Here is a 25,446-nt window from a genome sequence, read left to right on the forward strand (position 1 = left end):
AACCTAAACTTAAAAAAAAAAAAAATGCTTTTGCATTATAGACACTCTCTCCATTTCACGGAAGGGGAGGCTGGTACAGGCAGAAGTTAAGGGATATACCTGCAGTTACATACTGAGTTAGGAGAATACAATGCAGGAGTTTCCCCTCCAGTGCCCATATTCTGCTGATTGAGCTAGCTTTTGTCTTCAGCATGGCGTTTTTCTGTAAAATAAAACTAAGTCCTCTCTGAAGCACAGACTGGGCCTGAGAAAAGCTGCAATTCCAGCTGATTTTGGGGGACTGGGTCACAAGTTCAGCCACCATACAAAGGAAGGGTGAGCTAGCGCCCTGTCTTTCATGCAGGAGCAGGGCTTATGAAATTCCACAGCCCTTTACAATATCAGCTTCTGCACTAAAGATCACTACAGAGGTGTGCAGCAGTGGTTTGGCATTGCAGGGAAGATTGGTGGAAGAAGAGAGATTCAAGAGATGCTGGCCTAAACCTTTTTGTTATTATCAAAAAGAAGAATAGAGTTTCAAAACATTATAGCAGGGGCAGAATGGCAGGTTTACAAGCAACAGGTAAGAACTTGTGAGCAATTCTCCTGTCCTTGCCATTTAGCATATATCACATGTGAGAGCCTGAGAATGAAGAAGAAAGATGAAAGACAAAACAGTGGTGCTCAATCAAGAGGAACTCTGATGGATTCTGTTGTCTGCTCAAAGGGTGGTTGATTATACACAGTCAAACTTGAAATTGCTTTTCTTGGTATTGCAAGAAACTTTAAGAATACTGTGAATTGAGCATAGTGCGGGTTGTGTGAATATTCATTTTAAAATTTAATACGCTGGGTTGCTCTTCTCTGTTTTTCTCCACTCCTACTGCGCACAATTTCTCTTCTCAGTCCCTGCTTTGTTTTAGTGTGTGCTTTCCTTCAGTCTACCTTTTCTGTAAGATTTCATGACTGTAAGATTTCATGATTCCTCTTTCCCTTTCTCCCCTTCCCCCTTCAGATAAAATGTTGTAGAACCATGTCAGTCCTGACACCAGCCCTGTCTGCTGGAGAACAGATGCTGCTGGACATGTTGCCTGTAGAAGTAGGTAAGTGTGGCCTGCGCCTGCATTTCAATATTGGATGAGAACTTTTACGGAGAGTTGCAAAGCTGGAAGTCATACCTCTGCATACATGAAATCCCACAGCACGCTATCACCCATACTGTACTGTAAGTACACTGCAATACTGCCATTTCTCTGCAATAAGTCTAAGGAATATTTACCCTTCTCCAAAATAAGATCTATACATCAGCATTTATTGATGGCTTCTCTTTTCAGGTGTCACACGCAGAATCTACATCATGATAGTTAGAGAAATAGAGCCAGAACACTGCTGGCACCTATGCTTACACACGTTCAATATGACATACTTCTCCATGAGATACACTTAAGACTTCTGCAAACAGATATCCCTCTCTCCTTTTCTTGTGGGAATGTCTGGGCTGACATTTGCTGTGTCCCTTAAGTGTGTGCCAACAGCTGACACCAAGAAAGTAAAGTTAGGAGCTTTTCTGCTGGAACGAGGAAACAGCTTGGGAATACTGTGAAATGCTGTGCTAGAGATTAAATTAGTGGACCTGAACAATCCTTTTCACCATCTGAACTGCAGAGGGAAACCTGTACTTTCATTCCAGAAAAAGGAACATGACAGCAACCGTTTTGCTATAAAAAAGCTAACAGTTTCATACAGGAGCCCCAGCTGAGCCCTCCTATGAATTGTCGTCATCTCCATTTTACAAGTGGAGAAGCGAAGACAATGGGAAATACAGGGATCTGCAGTAAGGCACACCGTGAGTTGGAAGGCTAGACACGTGCTGTGTGAAAATGAACATGTTGCTTGGAGTCAGAAGTCTTCCCCTTAACTACAGGGATATGCTAATAAACCAAACAGTTGAAGAGATGCACTCCAAGTTCTTAGCTCCACTATTACTGTACTTTGCTATTTGTAACCCCCAACAACCTGACTGGTAACATAGCAGGCCAGACCTCTGTGCCATGTAAACCAACATAGTCCCGTTGCTATCTCAAAGGCTACAGAAGGATGAAACCTTTTCCTGCTCTTTAGTTAGATAAACTATCAACTATAAAAACAGAAAAAGAGAACTAAGTGTTGTCTCATTAACTGGTAACATTGATCCAGTGCAAACAATTGCATAAACAAATCCTCCAAAACTTTAAGATGGATATTATAGTATTTCATCCAAGCAGTTTACTCCTATAATATTCACCTTAAATTTGCAATTAATTAGCATGAAAAGAACTAGAAGAATGCAAATTGTTATTCAGATAACACTTAGTTCTGGACATTGGTTGCTTAAGGAAGAACGAATGTGACAATTTACAATGCGGGGTCCATCAGGAGACACTAAACAGAAGTTGGACAAAACAACATGGAAGGTGATGTTGGTACGTACCATTCGGTTAGATACAGCAAAAACCCAACGAAACGAAAAACCAAACCAAACCTACCTGCAGCTCCAGCTGAGCAGGCAGCATTGAGGGAGAGAAAAATACTTATGTTATGCAATGGACTTCAAAACAGAAGCCTTGACTTCTGCAACAGTCACGCTTCTGTGGGTCACTACGCGGGCCAGCTCTTGTAGCTAGAGTTTACCCTTTACTTAGGTAAAACTCCTTTGAGGTTTTTGCCTCAGGAAACACTAAGCAGATCTTCAAGGTTTACCCTGTAGTTAATAACTGCCCGAGGGGAGTTAAAGGGCAAAGTTAAAACCCACAGATAATCTTGAAGGTGTTTTGTGACCTTTCATGTTTTCTCAGAGCTGATTAATAATGACGTATCGCATACTGCAGGGCCACAGTGAAAATGAAATGCTTTTAGCAGAAGGGAATAATTAAGGCAAGATGACAACAGGGCAAGGATTAGAAGAGTGAAAAAGTTAAGGAGTAGGGAGTCTTTTTTTAACCTCATCTTACTGTTTGTACTCTTTGTTATACGAACGGTTGCATTTCTTTCAGCACGAAGGAAGTGACTGCTTTCCAAATCCCCTATCCCTGCCAGTTGCTTCCTCTTGAGTAGAGCAGTCACCTACACAAAGGACATTTTAGGATCAGGTCTGTACGTTAAAAAAAAAAAGGCAATTTGGAAATGCAGATGTTTCTGGGATCAACCCATAGACACTCTGGACACTGCCCAGAACTGAATTAAAAACAAACATTCATTTTGGCTGTGGACCAAACATTCCTCTGTTTGTTAGAAGAGTATCTTGAAGGGTAGGTGTATCTCTTTTCAATACTAAGGACATGATTGCCTTATTTAAGGTCTGATCTCCAAGGAAACTCCACAGGCTCTAAAGCAAACGCTTAAAAATGAACTGATCCTATCAGGACTTGAACCCCGGGGCACCAGAGATTAGTGCTTCCAGCTAGAACGAAAGCACTCTCAGAGCATCGCTGCCTTAAACCTTAGAAAAGTTGAAGCAATTCACAAAGAATTATTGTTTCTGAAAATTAAATCCTACGTGAGTATTAAGGAAGAACTAGAGCTACACAGGTCTCCAGATCCTAATCAGCAGTCAAGACTTTCTACCTGTTCTTTGGAAGTGAATGATGTACTACACATCTTAAAACCAAATGTTTGCGTGCTTATAATGTTAAGTGCCTGTTATTATAAAAAGGTGCTGTGAATAGTTGAATTGAATGAGTGCTCATAGGGTGCTAGAGCTTGCTGTGATTTTTCAGTGCTTAAAAAAAAAAATAATGCTTGCTAGTTTCTCTTATCTCAAGTCCTCATTGCTCACAGTCTGACGCAATACAGAAAGGTGCTGTGCAACCATCCATCTGCCATTCTGCCAGTGCCCTATCTTGAAACATCTCCAGGACTCTGCTGAACACAAGCTGCCAGATGTATGGGAAGTTTGGGAGATTTGGAGATATAAACATGTCATCAAGGACTAAACCACCACTGCACTCCCCTTGTCATCCATTTGTGATGAATTTCCAGGGAACAAAAGCTAAGTCACAAGACAAGGAAGTAATTTCAGGATTTCTGTCCCTTTCTTCCCACATTTACTGTTTAAGAAGATCTTAAGTTCACATCTTGGGTTCAAAAGTTCAGGGAAACGAGCAATACTTTATCTTCCCATCACACCCAGGCCTCAACTTTCTGCTGAGGAAGTTGTGGCCTATCGTAAGCAGTAAATACCCATGCTCTTTACTGTCAAAAACTCAGCATCTGTCTTGGTACTCTGTTATCCACCCTTCAATACATTCAGCAAAAATCCCCCAAGCTTTTAACATACGAAAATCAAATTACTGGTAGTAACTTGTCATTCAGAGAGTGCAAGCATTTTGTATGGTTAAAACTTCTGCAGTCTTAATGTGCCTGAGCCAAATTCTTCCTTCAAGATACACCGCTGCATTTATGGGGTAACACCACCACTGGTCTTGCATATATATTGCTATAAACTGAGAGCAAAATTTGGCTCAACATCTTTCTATATGGAACAATTACTCAACTCTTCTCCAACCCTTTCTCATCCCCTAAAAATGAAGTCTTACCCCAACTGCAGCTGTTCCTTTCTGTAATCAAAATTTTACACATGGAAGAAAAAGAAAAAGATTTTAGGCTAAATAAACCAATGTCACAGTTACATGGCTTGAGGGATTATTTGCTTGAATCATTTCCCTCCCACACACAGCAGAGAAAAAACAGCTCACCCAGTTGACACAAAGCTCAGGCTCAAAGCGTTTGCTGTCGGTACACACAGCTCTTAGCACAGGTTTTAATCTCACAAAGACAGGCAGGTTTTTCTACCCCAAGAAAGGACTTTATCACTAAATATCATCACCATCATCATCAACTAAGTGGTTCTAAACTGAGGTCGAGGTTCCTCTTTGGCAACGATTTGCAAGACAAGAGTTCCGAGAGACACAGATGGTGCTGTGAACAAGTCATTAGTCTGTGCCACAGTACCATGCTTCAGCCGGCTGTTTGAAGCACTCCTGCTTGCCAGCTTGGATGGACTGTGTGTCTATGAAAGAATTACTGTGCTGGAACTGAATCAGCTCCAGTTGCTGACCAGTTCTCACTAGCATCTCACGAGATACTACTAGTTCTTTACGTGAGATTTGTCTTCCTCTCAGTGCAAAGAAAATTGCTAGGAATGAGAAGCTTTATTCAGGATTTGGAAATGGATATGGCAGTGGGAGAAAAAGACCAGCTGGTCCTGGCAGGCAGGTCTGGCATTCTCTGGGTTACAGCAAATGGAGAGGGTGAGAGAAGACATGAGCCGCCGTCCTCTTTGCTTACCCTGATACGCTTTGCTCGCCTCATGTCATCTGCCGTCATGGTGCTCTGCGTAGGCACCGTGCTCTCATCGTGCTGCGGCTGGATTTGTAGCGGGTGGTTTTCTGACTGCTGCTCCAGTGCCGACTGTGTCTCTGATGGCACTGGAGTCTGTTCCTGCTGCTCCAACCCATTCAGTGTGACTTGTCCGGCCTCATCAAACTGCCCCTTGCTGGAAAAATGCAGCAAGTCCTGAAATCGCAAATCATACAACCAGTGATTATTCCCCCCACCCACTGAAAAATGCTTTGATAATACTCAGCAGACAACAAGATTTCTACATATTTAATCACAGGCTCTAAACAAAATGTGTCTACACTAACACTTTGCTACTGTGTTCCACTGATGCTCTCAGCAGATCACCTCCACCTACAGCAACAACACTCAGAGCACCAGGGACAAAGTGCTGCAGGTAGGTGACTCTCTTGGCCATCATATTGTCTGATCAGACACAGACAATTTAAATGACCCAGCTGTTAATAGCCAAGCAAGTTCTTCTGCACCTGTGACCCTGTTACTGCTTTAACCAAAGCTGACATAGGCTGACCCGTGAGAAATTAAGACCAAAGTGACTAGCACAGACCAGGGAAAGCAGAGAACTTCTGTCTCATTGAAATTGTTGTCACTTTGAAACATTATCATGTTTTGTTATGCAGTGTCTTCTCCTTTCTAACAAACTAGCTGGAGTGCTGAACTGGAGAGTGACAAACGAGACCATTATACTGTGCACTGTGTGTTTTGCGATCCAGTTTCCAAGCTCTGCATACTCTCATCTACCCAGCTGCATACATCACTTATATTTATCACACAAAGCTGTTTTCCTCCTTTTATGCATTAGCATAAAAGAAAAAGGAGGGTGTTGGGAGCAGGAAGCACATATCTAAAATCTACATTCTTTCCATATAAATTCCAATAACTCCTCTGGAATGGAATCCTCTCGTATTACGAGAAAAAAACATAGATCCTTCCTTGACATCATTTAATGCAACTAAGGAAACTTAAAAGCACAAGCTAGGAGACAGAACGCCAGAGGTATATCAGCTCAAGGCTGGTGCTGTCAAAGCACAAAAGCAGGCGTGGGAGAAGAAAAACAGGGAGGTGCCTGAGGGAGTGCAGCTGTTATAAACCGTGAGTGCTTACCAGAGAGAGACACTTAGTAGAGCAATATACCAGCCAAATGTCCAGTGCTGGTCTAGGTGGCAAGCTTCCACACTTGCTGACACTAAACTGTGCTCACAGCATCCCGAATCTCAAGTTCTCAGGCAGATGAACTCCTGCCTAGTCGTTAGCAAGGCGGGCAGACCTCCAAAGGCTTGGGACACAACCATAGCCCTGCTCGACTGTATAGACACACGTGAGCTAACTCTGGGCCATGCTCCAAGCTGGCAGGATGTGAGCCACCTCCAGTCCAGAGGCCATTCAGACACATTAGCATGGGACTGCGCCCAGTAAGCCCTGTCTCTCCAGAGTTAAGAGTTTGGGAACAGCATTATGCTTACTTGTCTGAATGGAGCTGGCTTGTGTCACGTCAGCTTGCAAAGAGGGCAATCTCGCAACTGTCTGCACTTAATGTAACGTTTAGGGCAATTCTGCGTGCTCAGAAAATGAGTGGCAGGCATTCATAGGCAACGTATACATTCCTCCCTCTGAGTCAGCACTGAACTGTGACCTAGTCAGATGCCAGAGGAAAATTACCACTCCAGATATCAGCTTTCAGCTAAGTCATAAAACAGAGCCACTGATCCCTTGTGACACCTTTCATAAATGGACTTGCTGGTAACCTAAGCATGGTCAGCATCAGAGAGAATTTAGCATTTTACTTAGACAAATGCATCACATTAGGTCCCTACAGAACATAACCAACAGCCACAAGCAAAAGAACATTTTGCAGTAAGTATGCCTACAGAAGGCTCTTTTGTTAATATTAAAACATCATGAGAATCATAGCTCAAACTGATTTAATACTACCAGCAACAGTTGTAAGAGCAGGCTCTGACCTCACGTTCCAGAAAGGACAAATATGAACCTAAATTCCCATTACAGTTTTACTGTCTAAATTACCTTTGTGATGCTGCTAAACTGCCGCAATAACCTATCTCACTGCTAAGTGCTTTGGGTTGAAAGTTGCTGTAGAAATGCAAGTGATTTTACAGTTTTTATAGAAGGAGAGTAGTGTCCTCCCCTGGCAGAGAATCACAGGTAGAGAACCAAGAATTGTTGGGGTATAAACCCAAAGCACACCCTCAATTTCCACTAATGCCCCAAATTGTTTTAGTCAGGAGTTTGCATTCCACGTGATGGGGTTTTTTTCCTCCTCCCCATCCCCACAAATGTACCTGCGTCCCTTCTTCACACTTTTCCCCATTTTCACTGGTTACTTCCATACGCATGAATTTGGGAGGGCGCCCTGGGCGTCTGCCTGGTCCAAACCTCCTCTTTCCTCGCCCACGACCTCGGCCTCTGGCTCTGCAGAATACATAGTTCTCCAGGTTAGAGGCAAAAAAAGATGGATTTGGAATCTCTGCTGATTTTATGCATTCTTTCTCGGCATCACTACTCACCCATTCAACTCAGTAACAATGGCCTGCAGTAAATAATAAAACCTGAAGGAATTCCGGCAGCAAAAAACCAGCGTACTGGCTGGTATCTATTTATTTTGCGCTCTATGAGAAATCAAAGTTCAGAACGCATTAAAATTTATTTCACTAATTGTGGGACCAAGAGGACTTGCTAGAAGCCAGTAGTCCTCTGCCATGGCAACTCTCCTACTTCCAACACGCCAGCGTACGGTGTGCTGGAAAGCATTTTCAGCTAGATGGAACAAGTGCACAAGGAAACCGATTTAAAACCCAAAACCGTAACATCCCTCCCCAAAAAGACACTTAGCCATTGATGTCAGGCAGTAAACTGAAGAGAACAATTTTCTGTGTCCAAAAAACCAAAAGAAAACAAAATGCAGCCACTGAGTAAGTTTCAGGAAAAAGGCGGCACCAATGTCTTCTGCTCTCCGATGGATGTTTGTAGGTTCAGCTTTTAATAGGTCAGGATAAACTACTTTGCCAGCCCAGTGAGGAGCCAAAGCACTACAAGTCTTGTTCTCCAAGCTCTGTATCTGCATACATCTGAGAAGCATCAATATTTCAATATTGTAGTGCTGAAATATTGCAATTTTTTAAGTCATTGACGAAAAAACCAAAAGCAAACCAAAAAAATCTCACCAGTTTCAACAGGGTACTTATTTCCCTCAAGCTACTTCTTTCGCAAAGTCTCGTACACCAGTCAGCTTCCTGGTGCCACATTCTTACCTTCTGGTGCTGAGCCATTCTCTCATGGGTACCCAAGTTGGTCAGTAAGATCTGCAGGGCAAAGATCATCCTTTCTGCAAGTTTGGGGAAGCGCCATAGCGATACACAGACAAAGCTAAAGCTTTCAGTACCTGCTGAAGAAGTCCAGCTTCTCATCATGGGAGTTGAGGTGCTGCTGGAGTTGCTCTGAGCTCATGAAGCGGCGATTGCACTCGTAACACGGCCAGTTCTTCTCTTGCTCTCTGAGAACTATGTTCAATTGGAAATGTCAATAACAGCATTTCAGTCACCACCAATCAAATGCTTCATTTTTTTCCCCAAGCCTTTCTGTCCTCTGTGGGCCATATTTCTCCCCTGAAGGTTAGACAAGCTGCAGAATACCCAGCACTGCTCCATTTAGCTTTGCTTTTATCCCCCCTGCACTGTGGCACGACTACAGCTCATCACAGAAAGACAAAGAGGTCGCTGGGGACAATTCACACGGACTATACACACTGCTTAAAATTCAGGGAGATTTTGAAGTATACCCTTGTATGGAAGAGCACCTACAGGATTGTGTGTCTGGCATAAATTAGGGGAAGTCAAGAGAAATTTCTCAATCTAAAGCAGCAGCACATCAGTTTATTAGACAGACTCAACGTTAGACATCAAGTACAGAAACATACCTCTCTCCAGCAGCAACCTAGCGCTTACCAGAAACTGAGGCAGAAGGTTAAATTATTGTAATATTAGCATGAGAAAAGCTAGCAGAAGTAAGTCCCAATAATGCAATCTAGATCTGGTTCAACTTCTCTTAACCCAGCAGAAATTTGGGAGCACTATGCAGGCCATATACTTGAAACTGAGAAGTACAACACCCAACCACCATCACACTGCAAAAAAATCGGGAGCAGAAGAGCGCACATTACCCTTCCTTTCCTCCTCAGATATGTCATGGATCTTCTGGTTCACAAACTCTGCGTAAGAGGCAGCATACCACACCTGCAGCAGGGATACAAGGTAACAGAACAGTTTCTTAGATGGAACCGGAACTAAGGGGAATTCATTCGAAAATGGTTTTTAAGCAATACATTTACTTCACTCGCCTCAGCCACTAACTCTTATTGCTCCTTCCATCCTCAATAATAAAGCCTGTTGAGATCAATATGCCCCCACTGAGGAATAAAAGAGCTTTGCTCAGAAAGCATATCCATTTAATTTTAAGGTACAGCCTCCTAATATGAATGTTAATCTCACACATGGCTACCAGTAGCTCTAAAGGAAATAAGATTAATCTCTTTAGGCTCGACTGTATGATTGTAAAGGATGGATGTCAGTAGAGTACTGTTACTTGTTGTACCAGGAGGAATGGAAAAGTTCTTAGCTTGGGGGATTTCCCATTTCTTTCCCGCTGTCTTTACATAAACAATAGGCAGCACCGTCCACAGAGACTCATTTAAAATACTTGTGAAAGATTGGAGCAATATGGTCCTGCTTCCCAAAACAAAGAACTGCCAGGCTGCAGCATGCTGGACCCACTTTCTTTATAAGAGGGATTTAGGAAGTCTTCAGCAGAGGGAACCACAGGAGGCAGAAAGACAAATTTTATTAGAGTCTAAAAATCAGATGCTTACATTTCGCTGGGAATTCTTGCATCATTTCTCATTTTATCTTACTGTTTGATTAAAAAGGTTCCATTTTAGAAAAGATTTCTTGAAGAAGGCACGAACAGATTTTCAGCATGAAAAACCTGGGCAAGTTTAAACTTGTAGTGGGCTGCAGGTGTTTTCATAGCAGTGGTGAGTGGCATTTCTAACTCCTTCAAAGACTCACTAGCAGGTGCATGTTACTTGGCAGGCATCTCACTAGCTGGACAAAGAAGAAAGCCTGGAGCTCCTAGACTACTCACCTGTCATGCAATACAGAAGTCCTCAACTTTAACTGACCGACCCTCCTAGTCCAATCTTTAGACAAAATTTATATGAATGCCCTACATCCACTTGGGGAGGAAAACCCACTACAGAGCCTATGTAATTAGCTTGCAAATATCAAACCAATTTTACCCCAAAAGACACTACTAACACATGAAGCAAGAAAAATGGTGCTTCTACAGGCAGGCCTGTGCAGATTTTGAAGTCTGATTTCAAAGCGATTTAAAAACTGTTGAGAAAATGATGTTTGGATACACTTAAAATGGATTAACAAGATTTCTAGTGATTCAGCTTAAACAAATTAAGGACTGATTTCAGAGAAACCAAAAAGAATCCTACGCTTAAAAATCAGCAACAAGTGTGTAAGCAGGCTTTTGCCCTGGTTTAGCTAAGTGTGTTTAAAACTGTCTTTTGTTAAATTGGTGAAATTTATGTGCAAGAAAAGATTTGAAGAACAACAAACAGTTTCCTGATATCAGAGCTTTTTGATTATCCCCAGTTCCCCAAAAGACGTTGAAAACGAAGGCCATCTCAGCCAGCCACGCTGCTTTGAGCTCAAAGTAATCAATACATTTTTAGAGGGAACAAAAAGTAACTCACAGGGAAGTCACAACATCCTTTATCATTTTCCACATGCAAAGTTTCAAAAGTTCCAGGAAAGCCAGGTAAAGTGAGAGACCATATTCACTTAAGGCACCAGAAAACAAGTCAAGGGCACACAGGACTAACTGGAAAGGGCATCCAGAACTAAAAAGAATAAGACTGCTGCAATAAAAATTACATTGCATCAGCAAAATATATGCAGTGTAAAGCATGACAGTGACAGACAAATCATTTACATACTCTTACTTTAAACTTCCTCATTTTATACCTGAGCCAAAGCTCATTTAAAATCCGTAAGTCAGTGGCTAACTACTTACTGACTTCAGTGACATTTGATTCAGGCCATCATGTGCTTTCTCAGAGAAAAAAGCCCTACAACTACTTACAGTAATCATTTCAGCACTTGGAGATGCACGTATTAGGTAGCAACTAAGATTTTATTTCATCAGTAGAAAAATGAGTCACGGAACATGAGCAATGCCATACCTTGAGCTCCTGCTTGGGTTCCACGTTTTTAATGGTTGTGTAGTAAATATGGTGGCCATACTGATACGCTACCAGGTTCTGCTCCAAATGGTTTTGAGCTGGGCGCACAAACATCATCCAGTTACAAAGAGCCTCGCTAGAAAGTTCAAACCACAGGTCCTCTTGCAAATCTCTGTCTTTTCTGTCACCCTTATCAAGAGACACCTGTAGCAAAATCCAATTACACATGACTGTAACTGCCTGGCAGCAGGTTCAATAGAATTTGAGTTTCTAAAAAAACCCCCACCAAACTACTGTGACCATGCAACTTTTACATTAGGAAAGCAATGAAGGCATAGCTAACTCTCTCTCTCTTTGCTAACAGGGATCCATAAACAGGCAGCATTTAGAAAAATACTTAAAAACAGGTAGAGATTTAACTAGGGAGACACGATGGACCCTTCCATGGCTTTCAAGGGCAAGAAGCATTCATTAAAAGGGTCAGGCACAGAACTTGAAGTGTGGCTATAAGTAAGGCACAAAAGAAGCTGTAGCTTTAGTAGGCTACATAACAGCAGTTGTCAGATGTTTCTAACTGGCAGACCCACTTCTCCTTTCATTTCCTGACTCGTGACACTGCCTCAAGTTGGAAGCAGCACTTCTTTAGCTGAACTTTTGTTGGATTACTGAATCTGCCTGGGGTCACAATTTCCTTGTTACACACTGACCATCAGAGACCAGCGCTCCTAAGACCACGCACCTAATCTCCAGCAAATAAAGGACCAAGTCCTATAATGAAACCAGTAAATAAACAGATAAAAGTCAGCCAAATCCATTATACCTCACGCCAACGACTTGGCATGAGGAAGGGGAGAAAAATCTCTCCTCTCCCCTACATCTTGTGGGGGAGAGTAGGGAAAGGGGAAGAAAAATATTTTTAACTTAAGTTATAGCATGACACAAAATAATGGCTGCAAAACACCCTCAGATGGGGCTGCTATTTTTATGTCCAGATGCTGCTTCAGGCCATGTGAGAGTGATTCACAGCATTCCACGCTATGCATCCTGTATATCATAACACCGTAATGCTAGAATATTCACCACGATTACTGTGTCTCCCAGAATAACAGAGTAGTTTTCAAGCCAAAGCAATCTGGGTATTTCTGAGTTCCATTCAGAGATGGATGTAACAAAAGAACATCTCCAGTGAAGTAAACTGATCAAGGCAGAGTGACAAATTCATGAAAATCAAAGCTTAAGCACAAATTGATCCCTCTTCTTCTCTTGCGCACAGCCCCCCTTACCTTCAAATGGATATAGCAGTCTTTGAGTTCAGTTTGTCTAACCAGGGGTCCTTCCACAGGTCCAAACTGCGTGCGTTTGGGGATACGCCTTTTGGAGAACACACCTCCCAAAAACCTGTCTATATAGAGCACCAAGGGGAGGCTGGCTCTCGCCCTGGTCAGCACAGGCCGGTTTGGGATTGGATGCAAAGGTCCGTGTTTTGGACACACAGAGGGATGTGCATTATTGCACTCTTCACACCCTACAACACAAAGTCAGAGAGGACATGACTGTCAGGCAGACACTCACGCACCAGCTCAGAAGAGGCAGCCTTATCTCTCTCTAAACATCTTTGGCTCAGCTGTGGGAACATTTATTCCAATAGTCTGTCTACATTTAGAAACATTAGAGAGAGCAGCCTCCTGCAAAATGAAGAACAAAGCAGCTCAGAGACTCCACCTAAGACAGAACCTTGTCTTTTTAATAAGGCAGCCCAATATGAGTCTACACTTCGAGGCATAAAGGGGTTTACTTATTATTGCTAAGATCTGAATGGTTTTTCAACTCCGTTTACTAGAGGGCTGACAGAGGGGAAAGAAAAAAGGGGAGGGCAGCTAATACACTACATACTACTTCATATGCTTACACAAATCATTGGGATCAAAGGGTCGAGGTGGATCTGGATCCCATTCATCCATGTCAGTGTCTTCCCCATCTTCATCCTCATCTTCATCCTCATCATCTTCCTCTTTTGTTTCCATCCTTCCCATTTGATTCTGCAGAGGTGCTAAAGGGTCAGAACCATCCACTGCCTCCATAGGAGGTAACACCTGGTTATGCACCGGTAATGATGCCTGAGGAGAGAATTCACAAACAATCAAAAATGGTTCATGAAGAAAAACCACTCTTACAAAGACAAGCAATGAAGGTTCTTGCTAGTCTACCCTTTCTGCTTCCTTTGGTAATAGAAAGAAGGACAAGGAAGAGTGAAGTGACACGATAAACGATTGCCGAGGGATGTTTCGCATCGCTGCTGCCGACAGCCTCACTCAGGACAGCTCTGCATCACTATCTAGCTCTACCCTGTCAAGGACTGGCTTCTCGAGACAAGAAAAGGGTATCAGAGAAGTTCTGGACCCTCACAGAAGGCCTGAAACAAAGTCCAGGCTCTGGGGAAATTATCTAGAGCCTAAGGCTGTATTTTAACTTCTGTACAAGTGAGAGAATCCTGCACTTTGACACATGATCTTTTCTCTCCTATCGTACAATCAAATGCAATCCCCAGAGCGCACACGTAGAGATCAATAAGGGATGAGAACACAGAGACTAGATATGAACTATGGAGCATGGAGGACAGTTGAGGGCATTGTATTCTTTCACCGATTTTAAAGTTTATCCCTTTCTTTCCCTACAAAAAAGAAGCAAAAAATAATTGAAGTGCACTGCACAGAATATTCCATCACCCACGCAGGTTTTGCAGGTAGAGAACAAGAAATACTACGCACAGTAAAGCTGTCTTAAAAGACTGGCAAAGAGACCCAGTGGATGTTGGTCCTATGTGACAGTCAGCATTACACCTTCTGTTAACTTTGCTTTTCAAAGCTGAGAAGAGTATTTTAAGGTGGCTGCTCAAGACAGAACAATCTGTAGAACAGGTTTCTCTGTATATTAAATACATGATCTCTCCCTAAAAAAACCCCCACACATTCCATGGTGAGACTATGAAAGACAGTACAAATCTGCGCTACAGCTTTCTCTCATCTCCTCCCGTATCACTCAGACACGTTTCATCACCTGAGACAATGGAGCAATGAAATCAGTGTACTTGTACATTCAAAAGAAAAGGGTGCCTGGCAACTTACTCTATCTGCTTGTGGACCCTGCTCCAGAGCCATTTGCTGGGGGGATTCGGCAACGTTGCCGAGCACGGACAGGTTGGTAGGATTCATGCTCTGAGCAGCAGCAGGCAAGAGCACAGTTACCTAAAATTATAGGCACTCATTTTAGCACTGCGTCATTTCCATCAGTCACTTACATACGGGCAGTGCCCTGCATGCAAAGCACCCTGGAGTCCTACACTAGGTCAAAAATGGCAGCATTTTAATTATCTATTTATTTATTTATTTTAGTAGGGATGATGGACTTGGACAAAACCTGCAGATCCAGGGACAAAGGGAAAGGCTTCAAAACTGAGTCTAGATTTTGCAGCTTGAGAATTTCCTGTCTCCCACTTTTGGTTTTAAATTAAGGTCCTATCCATCCAGAGTTCAAACTGCACTAAAAACAGATGTGAGGAGCTCTTTAGCTCTTGGTAAAACCAGTAATTTGGGGTCTTTTTCTCTTCTGTCTCCAGATTTATTTATTTTTTTAAGGGAAAAGGTGAAGAAGGAAAAAAAGCATCTCTGCTTTTTGCCTATCTTTCTTTTTCTCGAGCCAACCAAGATCCATTATAAAAACAAGATTGTGTATTGACCTCGTTGGAAGATCAAGCACTCAAATGAGAGGATTCCAGCAATTATTTTTTCTTTATATTATCTGGTCACACTATACATTTTTGGTTGTTTTCATACTCATTTTTTTGTTTAGTAACAAGAAGATTAATGCATATTACCATACTGCTCCCATCCATTCAGCGATACAACACAGCAGAATCAAGATCCTAGGAATCACCTTTCCTGTCTTGTGTTTCCTGCTTATCTATACATGAATTTGCACCCTTACCCCATGTGATTTTTCATCCTTCTCTACAGTTGACATCAGGTGGCTTCTAGTTTGTGCCTCTGACCATTAAACAGCTCTTACACTAAAATTAAGTCCCCTGCCTCTCTACAGAGCGTATAATAAATATCAAACTGAGAACAGCAAATTGTGCCAACAGTGAAGGAGCAGACAAGAAAATCCATAATATAGGCACATAGACAGTCTTAAAACTTCAAATCTAGTTGTTTTGTTTAAAGAGGTATTAAGAGTAATTTATGAAACTGCTTAAAAACTACAGCAAAAAGACTTCAGGGAACTGTGTGACAGTGAGGAGGAAACCGCCAAGACGACAGCTGAAGCAAGCTGTCTGGTATTGACATTTCTGATGCCAAGTGGTAACAGAAAAGGCATCATTATTCAATGGCACACCTCCAGGTCTGCCAGCCACGAGAGGTTCACACAAGCTTGGGTCTATTTGTACCTCATATTAGCATTTCCTACTACTAATCACACTTCAAACAAATCCTTACTTTCACTGCAAGGAATATAGGCATTATTTTTAAAAGCCTTTCAATTTCTTTTTAAGATGAAGTTTCTTTTGAAAGACAAGAGGAGCTTTAATTATTATTTCAACATTTGTTGTCAGCTCAGGGATTTGCCACATGACATGCTGATGCAAAAACACCTGCAAAGGCAGGAGCTGCCATAACAAGGGACTAACCACTCACAAGCAAATGAACATCTCTGCTGGGACTGCTGTCAGACTGTGTTGGAAGGGAGGGCAGGCTAAGGACACACAGACAAGGGCTCGTGTCCTTGATACTCAACATGGGATAGTAAGAGCTCACCACCTCTGCTGTCAGAGTGTCATTTGCACTGCACATATAAGTAATCTCTACTTTTAATTAGATCGTATATTTACTTGTTGAACGAGCTTTAAGACAATTAAATAGGATTTTTTGGCTTCTTAATGCAGGGAAACCGATGTGGCAAAAAATTCCAGAATCACACTTCAAGTACCGCCAGAGAACTGGAAGAAACCAGACAACGCCTTTACTGTGTCATTCATACAGTTTCCTGCCTGTGCCTCACTGGTTTAGAAGGTCGTCTTTTAGCAAGAAGAAAATTTATTTTCAGTGCACGTTCAACCCTTCACTCTGCCCAAAGACTGTCAATAAATAAGCATTTTAATGATGGCGTTGGTAATGATTCAGATCTAACGTGTCAATTCACACATGCCATTAAAGACTTACCAGGCAGTAATGATTTTAAGTCTCTCTGACAAGCGGAGAATTTCAGCTAGAGATCTAGATCTGAAAGCACCTATACCTGATTACCACAACGCAGTCCCCAAAGATACTAGTAAAAGTTAACAACAAAACCTTTGCATCCATGACAGATGAAGAAAGAAATATCATCAAAACTTTATAATCACAGGCTCCAATTTTGTTGTGTTCCTCACCCACTTCACGCTGGCAAGCACATCAGACCTGGGATGCCCTGGTAAGGTAAGGGAGCCAGTAACTGAACTTCTTCAGGTTTTACAGTTAATTTCCTGTGAAGTTTCTGGTAAATCTAAAATTTGATCCAAAGTTTCTATCCCTTGAGAGCCTTTTATGAATTTAAAGGCAACTGGATCAGAATCAGCACAAGGACCCAGTCTTTCCAGAATGACATTAAAATAGTCAGCCACATCAGCTTGCTGACTTGAAGGGACACTGTTAAAAGATTTTTCATTGTATCTGGGGCAGTAAATTAGTATTTTTGTTGAACGTGAATTAAAAAAAAACACAAAAACAAACCCCTATCCTTTTACTGTCATTCATGCACAAACTAGCCAAGATAATATTGGCTTGTTATCATAAGCCTTCTGTGCCCGATTACTGGGATGACAGTACACGACTGAAGACTGCCATTTGACAAATTCAGAGACAGCTTATTACGCTGTAGCACCACAATAATGTCCCTTTACCTTTGGTAACAATTTCCTTACAATTTCAGGGCCAAAGAGAATAATGTCTCTCTTACCTGCTGGGTGGTGGCATCCTGTTGGACATAAGCCACTTGGGACGGATCTGTAAACAGAGTCTAGACAAAGTGAAAAAGGCTTATCAAACCGGCCTTGGGGTTGTTTACTCCCAACTCACACAAAAATTACCCTGCCACCAAGAAATGATCCATCTTTGATCCTTTGCTAGCTTCTAAGGTGCCTATTACCACAGCAGACTAATTCAACTTACCTACGTGAACCTACATGCATAGAGATTAAACTAAAATTAGGTAGTGCTCCATAAAAAGATAAGATCATATTTACGTGGCACTTTTCGTCTATATACTTCAAGCACTTCATGGGATTTTTTTTTTTTTTTTTTTTTTTAAATACAGAAAACACTTTGTCAGTTGCTGATTTGATAAATACTACAGAACAAAATTCAATAGCTATAGGAAAGCTAAGTAATACTTCAGGGCAGGACAGAAGATGACTGTTAACTTTATCTTTCTGCAAATTCACAAGAGACTTCCTCAAAAGAAAGCGTGCAGATATCAGGCATATCATACATGTAAATTTGGTATGACCAGAATGATGTTGTTTTAATTTCATAGAAGACATGCCAACCCCAATATTCTTACAGCGGCCTGCAAGAACAGGCCTGATGCGAGGGCTTCCCCCTAGGAAAAGCAAGACTCAGATGAAAACTATGCATTGACTGAGGTCAGCCTTGCTTGCTTTGCCAAAAGTTGAAATACCCGAGCTTGTAGCAGTCTGGCTGCAGCAAAATAAAGCACAGCATAATACAAATTCCATTAGCGCTTTGATAATTTCATCTCAGTTGCATGGTAGTGTCTTAATACCACTCTTCTTTTGACAAAATGATAGTATTCAGAGTTTTGGAGTTACTTGGTCAGTAACTTCCTGGGAGATATCCTCTCAAAATACCTTATCCTCTCAGAACATCCCACCACATAGGAATTGGTTTTATGTAATAGCTAAGAACTGCACAAGAGAGCGACCACGCCACACGAGGCTATGCCAGTGCTGCTGCGGGTGTCAACTACGTGCGCTTTGTAGCATTGCTAATCTGTCCTGTCAGCAAAGACAATATAAAACGTTCTTGACAAAGCGTGCCTGTTCCTCTTTTTTTATCTGTCCGCACAGAGGTACAGATGAATGCTATATTAACCCCATATAAACACATGCTGTCAGAGAATAAAAGCTATTGATATAATTAAGAAAAAGAACGTAGGTCTATAAAAATCAACAACTTGTCTGAAGAGAGACTACAAAATTAAATCGAATACACTGAGATCCTCTGCAAAAAGACACGACTGTTATTGTAACTATCAATTACGAGAACAGTACTATGCAAAACAAGGAGTCTTCTTCCAGAGGACACGTAGATTGCTCTTAGCATTTTACTGAATACAAGAGGCAGAATTTCTGGAGAGATTATCTGTGTTTGGGAAAACACCTTTGTTTTAATTATAATCTCGTCCACCTTCAGTGAAATAACCAGCATTTCATAATTCATAGCCTCGACATCCTTTGATTACCACATTTGCACATCAGACAAATGAACAGCATGAAGCCCCTGCTCAGCAACGGGCAGATAGAAGTGTTAAAAGCAACTGCCTGCTATTTTCCAGTCATATCACTTGGCTGGTAACTGGCTTTAATCCCAAACAAGACTGTTTTGTTTTCTAGGTGCCAAAAGGGGGTGGGCTCAGAACCACACATGCCTGCGTAGCTTCCACGGGATGGATGTAAACGAGCGTGTGCTCCGAGGTGTCCACGGAGGTGTAAGAGGTGCCGTCCGACGTGTAGACCACCTGCTGCGAGGGACGGTCCTGCTCATCACTGTACACAATCTGTGCCACTGTCCCCCCCTCAGGGACAAAGTGCACCTGGAAGAGAAAAAAAACCCCACAGATCCTGTACTGAAACATATGCCTATGGGAAACAACACAAGACACATAAGTTGCAAGGTGCCAAGTTGCAAGGTGCCTTGGAAAACAGAGAGCACCTTGTGTCCCAACTACCTAGCCAATTGTTTTGAAAACAATAAAAACCCCTCACTGTATAATACACATTTACAATCTCGTTGAATTATGCTAGAAATCTGAACATAAGAACTACCATTGGTTTCTGGTTTTACTCTGCATTTTACCTCAGGACCTAACTGGTATAAAGGGCACCTTCTAATACTTAGTTCTTGGATCATCCTTTGAAAATTCATAAGAGAAAGAAAGCTCAGATATGAACTAGTATATCTATGGGATTTATTGGTATATTGTTTCTCCTTATTCTCATATTCCTTTCTGGATTTATGATAATTACTTCATTCAGCTAGTTCTGTAGTTGGAGGTAATTTTTTCTGTTTGATGAACGGCTAACAGAACCTATTAACTTTGATACTGCTTCAAGTAATAGTATTGCACCCATCATGAGGCAGCAATAGCATATGTTAGATCGCTCCTCTGTAGTATTACATACAGTATCAGTAGAAAACTCAACTATTTAAACAGAGAAACATATAACTGAAAGCATTAAGCAACGATTGCATGGACTACTGGAACAAGCCATGTCTAGGGCAGCAGTTTAAATCCAGACAAGTTGATTTTGATAGAACATTATGATATAAATGATGACCAGTGGCCTACCTTAAACAAGCTAGAATACTTAATTCCAGTGGCAACAGGAACATGTTTATCTTTTGACACCCTTTACATGCTGAAAACCATTTTCAGCACATGGGAAAAATAGGATAGTTAGCATGAAACCTAGTTTTAGTACGCATATTCACATAAAATGTTTTCACATAAAACAATGCCACAGTTACATATTTTATTTACTCTGTTTCACCTTTCAGCTTATGCTTCAGAAGACACCTGGTACTCCCCTGCAGATGCTAAGTGCCGATTTTGTACAATAAATCCTCATGCAAACACTACAGTAAGGATGCATGCAGTGTTTCACCTTTGGAGAGCACTCTGCAAATGCTAATTAAGCCTTATAACTGCCATGTGCAAACAACAGTATGGTTACCCCATTGTATAGATAACGGAACACAGGCCATTGCAAAGTGCCTGTCTTTGCAAATTTCAAAGCTGGAAATTACCAGGAGAGTCAGAATTTCTCAACTTGTGGGTCAAGTGACATGCAGCACCCTCTTCATAACATATTCAAAAGAATAAATCAATTTACATTGCATTGTCTGAGAGACCGAGAGACTAGCTGCATACGTCAGAATCTGACTGTATTAATCACTAACAATTAACATTTCTCCCTTCCCCATTACCCAGATGTCTGACTGGAAAAAATTATTCATATTACTTTCCCCGAGGTCCACCCACAGTTCCAACTGATTTGACTGACGCCATCAAAATGGGCTGCCACAGACCACAGATTTTGTTAATATTCATCCATCTGAATACCCTTTCCCTTTCCCACATGGTTATACATATATTTGGACACTGAAACTTCTATAGCCACCGGCTGGTTTCGTTCAGCTCGTTTCAGATGTCTGACTAGTCACTGCTGCGGTTTGCACAGCTCACTTTCTGAAGCTTTAATCTTAAAAAAAAGTCACCACAGACATGTTTTTGTATTTCTCCTCAAATGAAAGCTGAGTTTCCCGACTATAAGACACAGTCGAATGGGAACGCCTCCTTGCTAAGCCACCACACCGAGCCCAATTCAGTCTGAGCAGAAACCGAGAGCTCTGGAAGGCACTAGTCACCTGAGCAGTATTCTGTTCCTGCTCAGCAGAGTCAGCCCACACCTGAGGACTTTCCTCTTTTGAGTCCATCTCCTCCCCGCCGTGGTGCTCCATGAGCAGAGAGATCTACTGGAGGAACGTCTGGCTGAAGAGATTCATCTGTTCACTGTGTTTCTACTTCCAGAAGACAAGGTGATCTTCATTAACATGGCTGTGAGGGGAAAAAAAAAGAAAAAAAGAGATGGAGATATTAAAACAAGTGTGACACATGGAACGGAGGTACGACGTATTATCGTCAGCTACTTCACTAGAGGAACACAGTGCCAGAGTAAAGCAGGCTTGGCTTTACGAACATGTGCTTTCTCATTTACCATGCTCAAGTTCTGCTGTATAATACTTTCCATGTCCTATTAAGGAGGAAACAAGTCAACCATTGCTACAATTGCACTGAAGGATTATACTGAATGCCTCCTGCTCCGAAAGATTACACTGAATTCCTCCTGCATAAAATATTCTTCGCATTGTCCTTCTAGCACTTACAGGCCCAGAAATCAATTAACGATGCAGAAAATTGACCTTAAGCTTCCAACAAGAAAACGCTACGTTCAGAGATGCATCACCAGTTTCTTGGTTTGTCTGAAAGAGGTTTTGTTCGAGAACCAACTGGCTTTACATCTACAGGCAGCTTTCACCTTGTACAAAACTGCAGTCCCAGTTGGTATTCAGGCAGCGTTACAATAGTCAACTTTTAGAAAAAGAACAATGAAACTTAAACTCTAATTCATGCGAGCCCAAAGATCCTGACAAATTTCTTCCAAGCTAGGTTTTATTCACCTCTCGCAATTTTATTGGGGCCTCTCAATCTGCCATTGGGAATCTCAGAAGTGTAATTTACAGCTCTGGTGATTGGTTTAGTCAGTGGTTCAGCACCTTCCTAATCCTTCGTCTCAAACGTCGTATTAAATCACAGGCCCAGGAATTAGCATGAGGCTGAGCCCATTTCATTTTTCAGCTAGTCCAATTAACTTTATTTTATACCGAGTGCCTCGCTGGGCTGACCCAATGCCAGTAGCCCGTCTGTGCACCAGGAAGAAAGCAGAAGGCTCCTTGCTGACGCTTTCATTCATTTGCATTTTAAATGCAAATTATTTTAGTCATAATTTATTCCCATAAATGCTAGCAGTTGGTTTGTCATTGACAAACTAAAAAAAGATAAGGAGGGAAAAAAAAAAAGCAGCAGGCACTTTCTGCCTTCTGCTAACTTTGTCAGCAACAAATAAGCTTTGCAGACCCAAGCACTGACTGTACCACTGGTCCTGGCCAGAAAGTATAAATCAATAGTACAGAAAAGTCTCAGGCTAACGTCACTGAACTGCACAGTGGAAAAAAAAACCATCATATTACTTTCACGTATCCAAAGAAAAGCTGCGGGAAAGATATTTCTGGGCATCGCTAGACAGTAAGTCATGACATTATTGGTGACTAGAGGCTAACATTTGCTTTCTCACACCGAGCGACGCAGTACAGGTGTGCCGCACGGTCCCACACGCAAGCAGAGACTGAGGAACGGCGCGATGGCTGTTCTGACTTCTGATGAGACCCATACATCCTTAGGTTCTGGGATAAAGGAACAGAAACCCTATCTGGATAATATTATTTGATAAAAAACATCCAGAAAAAGCACTGAGGAGAAGAGGAAAAAGGAAATACATGTACCCGCGCGCAACACTTCAGCTAGGGGATCTCATTAGTATGGAAAAATGAAGCACAGCAAACAATGATTAGGACTGATAAACACCAGCTTCATTCTCCAAGTGTTGAAAGCCAGGGTCATTTACAAATAAATATCATTTATATATATTACAGCACACACAAGCTCTTATATATAAATAAATATCATCCATCCCTATATAGTACCTTTCATCCAGCTAACTCAAAGCTACTTGTTATGTTATTAAGGATTAATTCAAGGATTTTCTCATACCTAATCCTACTTTCCACTTTCACTGAACTCCATCGCTCATTTTATTAGGTATATGAGCACCAAGGGGTCTAGAACTGCTTGTGTGAAACGTGACAGCATTTATGTCAGTAACGTAATCTGAACAACAAATTTTGCATAAAATTAAATGCCTGTCCTGTTGCTATTCTTTGGCTGGTTTATCCCAAACAGCTCTTTTTCTTGACTGTCATTATTACTCAAGAGCCAATTCAGGTAATTGCACTAACAATAGCCAGTAGTTTAATCAATTACCTAATTGCTTAGAAAAATAAAAATAAATGCTAGAGGTTTCAGCTTGGGTGGTTTGGGTTTTTTTTAAATACAATTATCCTGTTAGCAATAATGCAATTAAATTAACCAGTGATTGAATTAAGAGAAAGGCACGGTTCTGGCTAATTCCACATGGTCAACAAGTAGCAGAATTTTTGGCTGACCTTCCCTACAAGCAGATATTGAAGGTCTGAATGAAGATGCTGACTCACTTTTGCAGACTCATTTTGGCACAAATAACTTACAACTTGAGTGGAAAGGAGACCGAAGGGTTCAGACAGGTCTTTAATAGACAAAACTGGGCATTAAGGTTCATATCTGAAAAAAATAGCACCAAAAAGTTGGAAAAGAAAGCAGAAGACAATAATTTCAAGTTTTGTCGTGGTTCTAAAGGTTAGCACTGACCTCAAATCTCAAGGAAAAAAGCAAGGTTGAGCCAAATTCAGCGGCTCAACGGTACAGTTTCTATAAACAGTACTGTTATTGCTGTTCTTCACAGAAATGAAAAAAATATACTGCTCAGCCCAGCCAATTGTGCAGCAATAACAATCAGACATTATTAGGGGCTGCAGGATTTGCTGATGCTTTCAACTTCTGCACTTCAAAACACACCCTAGGATCTGCCTCTCTGGTATGCATTCCTTTCAAAGACTGGATCTCCGTGAATTCTTATCACTTCTGTCATCACCAAAATACACAGAAAAGCACGTCTCCCTGGAAACGTGGATGTGCTGAGTGAGAAGTCAGTGCCACATCCCAGAGAAGTCCCAAGGCCAGGCAATAAAAAGGACCCGAGGCAGGAGCAAGCATGGAAATTTAGCTGGTATTAAAGCCAACAGCGAAACAAGACCTGCAGTTAAGGTCAGGAGCTGGAAAGCAAGATCTGGTCCAAAGTCACTGACCACAAAACTGCCAGGAAACACAAACACCCGAGTAAGTTTTCCAACACTGATGACAGAAAAGAACAAAATAACTTTGCTCACTAGTCCACCACAGGATGCTCTCCCTCATTCATCCTGCATGATCTTATTTTCTTCTTGAAATCCCCCTCTTAATATCCATCACAGCTGTGACACCGACAGCCACAGTGCCTCGAGATTTTCATGATTTCCCTGCGGTCTTCTCTCAGCAGAGCCATCTCGCTGCACAAGGAAGCGGCAGATGTCCAGCTCAGCACACAGCCACAATATTTTTTTCAAATTAGCTGCAGAAGAATCGTGATGAGTACGTTAGGGCACGTGGCCTCTACACTAAGCCTGTTAGTGATACCAGTTTGGGAGATACAGGTAAAAAAAATACTTATTCTCTCGAAGGGGCTAGCTGGAAGCTTTCTTAGTTTTTTAGCAGAAATAAATGTGAAACTTTGGGCCTAAGCATTGGCAAACAGCTGGCATGCAAGGGAACACTCTCTGCTTGTCTCTGCTTGCTCTCCGCACTGTTTGCCCACGGATTATCCTTTGCAATTGTTGATTTTTCTCCCCGCATCTCACACACATCAGGCATTTTCAGACAAGCTAAATGCTGAGGCAAGCACCTCAAGGGGAAGTTCTGCAGTGTCCGAAGCGGGGACACACACATTACGAGACCTATCACCCAATACATCAACCGCAATTCTGTCATGTCCCCAACGCTTGCGTACAACCTGATAAGGGGCACGCACACGAGCGAGAAGCAATGCCAACATGCGAGATGCTAAACCATTTGCAGAAACTGTGAAGGCAGCATTTTCCTCCCCGAAATAGCAGGCGCGCCTCACCCGGTCCATGTTGGGTGATGACACAAGCTGAAATGGTAATAGGTATAAATATAACCCAGTATCACTCCAGTACGTCAGTGGCAGGGCGCAGTGT

At 41.9% G+C, this 25,446-nt stretch overlaps 1 protein-coding gene across 11 annotated transcripts in view; it reads right to left on the reverse strand.

Moving 5' to 3' along the window:
• PRDM10 (PR/SET domain 10) overlaps positions 1–21,438 on the reverse strand; it is a 33,977-nt gene extending 12,539 nt beyond the window's left edge. For 3 of the 11 annotated variants that reach the window (XM_059829619.1, XM_059829618.1, XM_059829611.1), the window contains exons 1-10: positions 21,346–21,414; positions 19,346–19,510; positions 17,636–17,695; positions 13,554–13,761; positions 12,928–13,169; positions 11,645–11,848; positions 9,554–9,626; positions 8,777–8,894; positions 7,677–7,806; positions 5,305–5,532 (exon numbers count right to left, since the gene is read on the reverse strand). In XM_059829619.1, the coding sequence (XP_059685602.1) occupies positions 5,305–5,532; positions 7,677–7,806; positions 8,777–8,894; positions 9,554–9,626; positions 11,645–11,848; positions 12,928–13,169; positions 13,554–13,761; positions 17,636–17,695; positions 19,346–19,510; positions 21,346–21,414 (1,497 nt within the window). Of the gene's footprint in view, positions 1–2,504; positions 2,517–5,304; positions 5,533–7,676; positions 7,807–8,776; positions 8,895–9,553; positions 9,627–11,644; positions 11,849–12,927; positions 13,171–13,553; positions 13,762–14,769; positions 14,890–17,635; positions 17,696–19,345; positions 19,511–21,345 lie in introns of those variants that run through there. The other 8 variants (XM_059829614.1, XM_059829612.1, XM_059829610.1 and 5 more) reach the window with 7 other exon arrangements.
• Positions 21,439–25,446: the final 4,008 nt, after the last annotated feature.

The sequence above is a fragment of the Gavia stellata genome, chromosome 26, assembly GCF_030936135.1.
Source record: "Gavia stellata isolate bGavSte3 chromosome 26, bGavSte3.hap2, whole genome shotgun sequence".
NCBI lineage: Eukaryota > Metazoa > Chordata > Aves > Gaviiformes > Gaviidae > Gavia > Gavia stellata.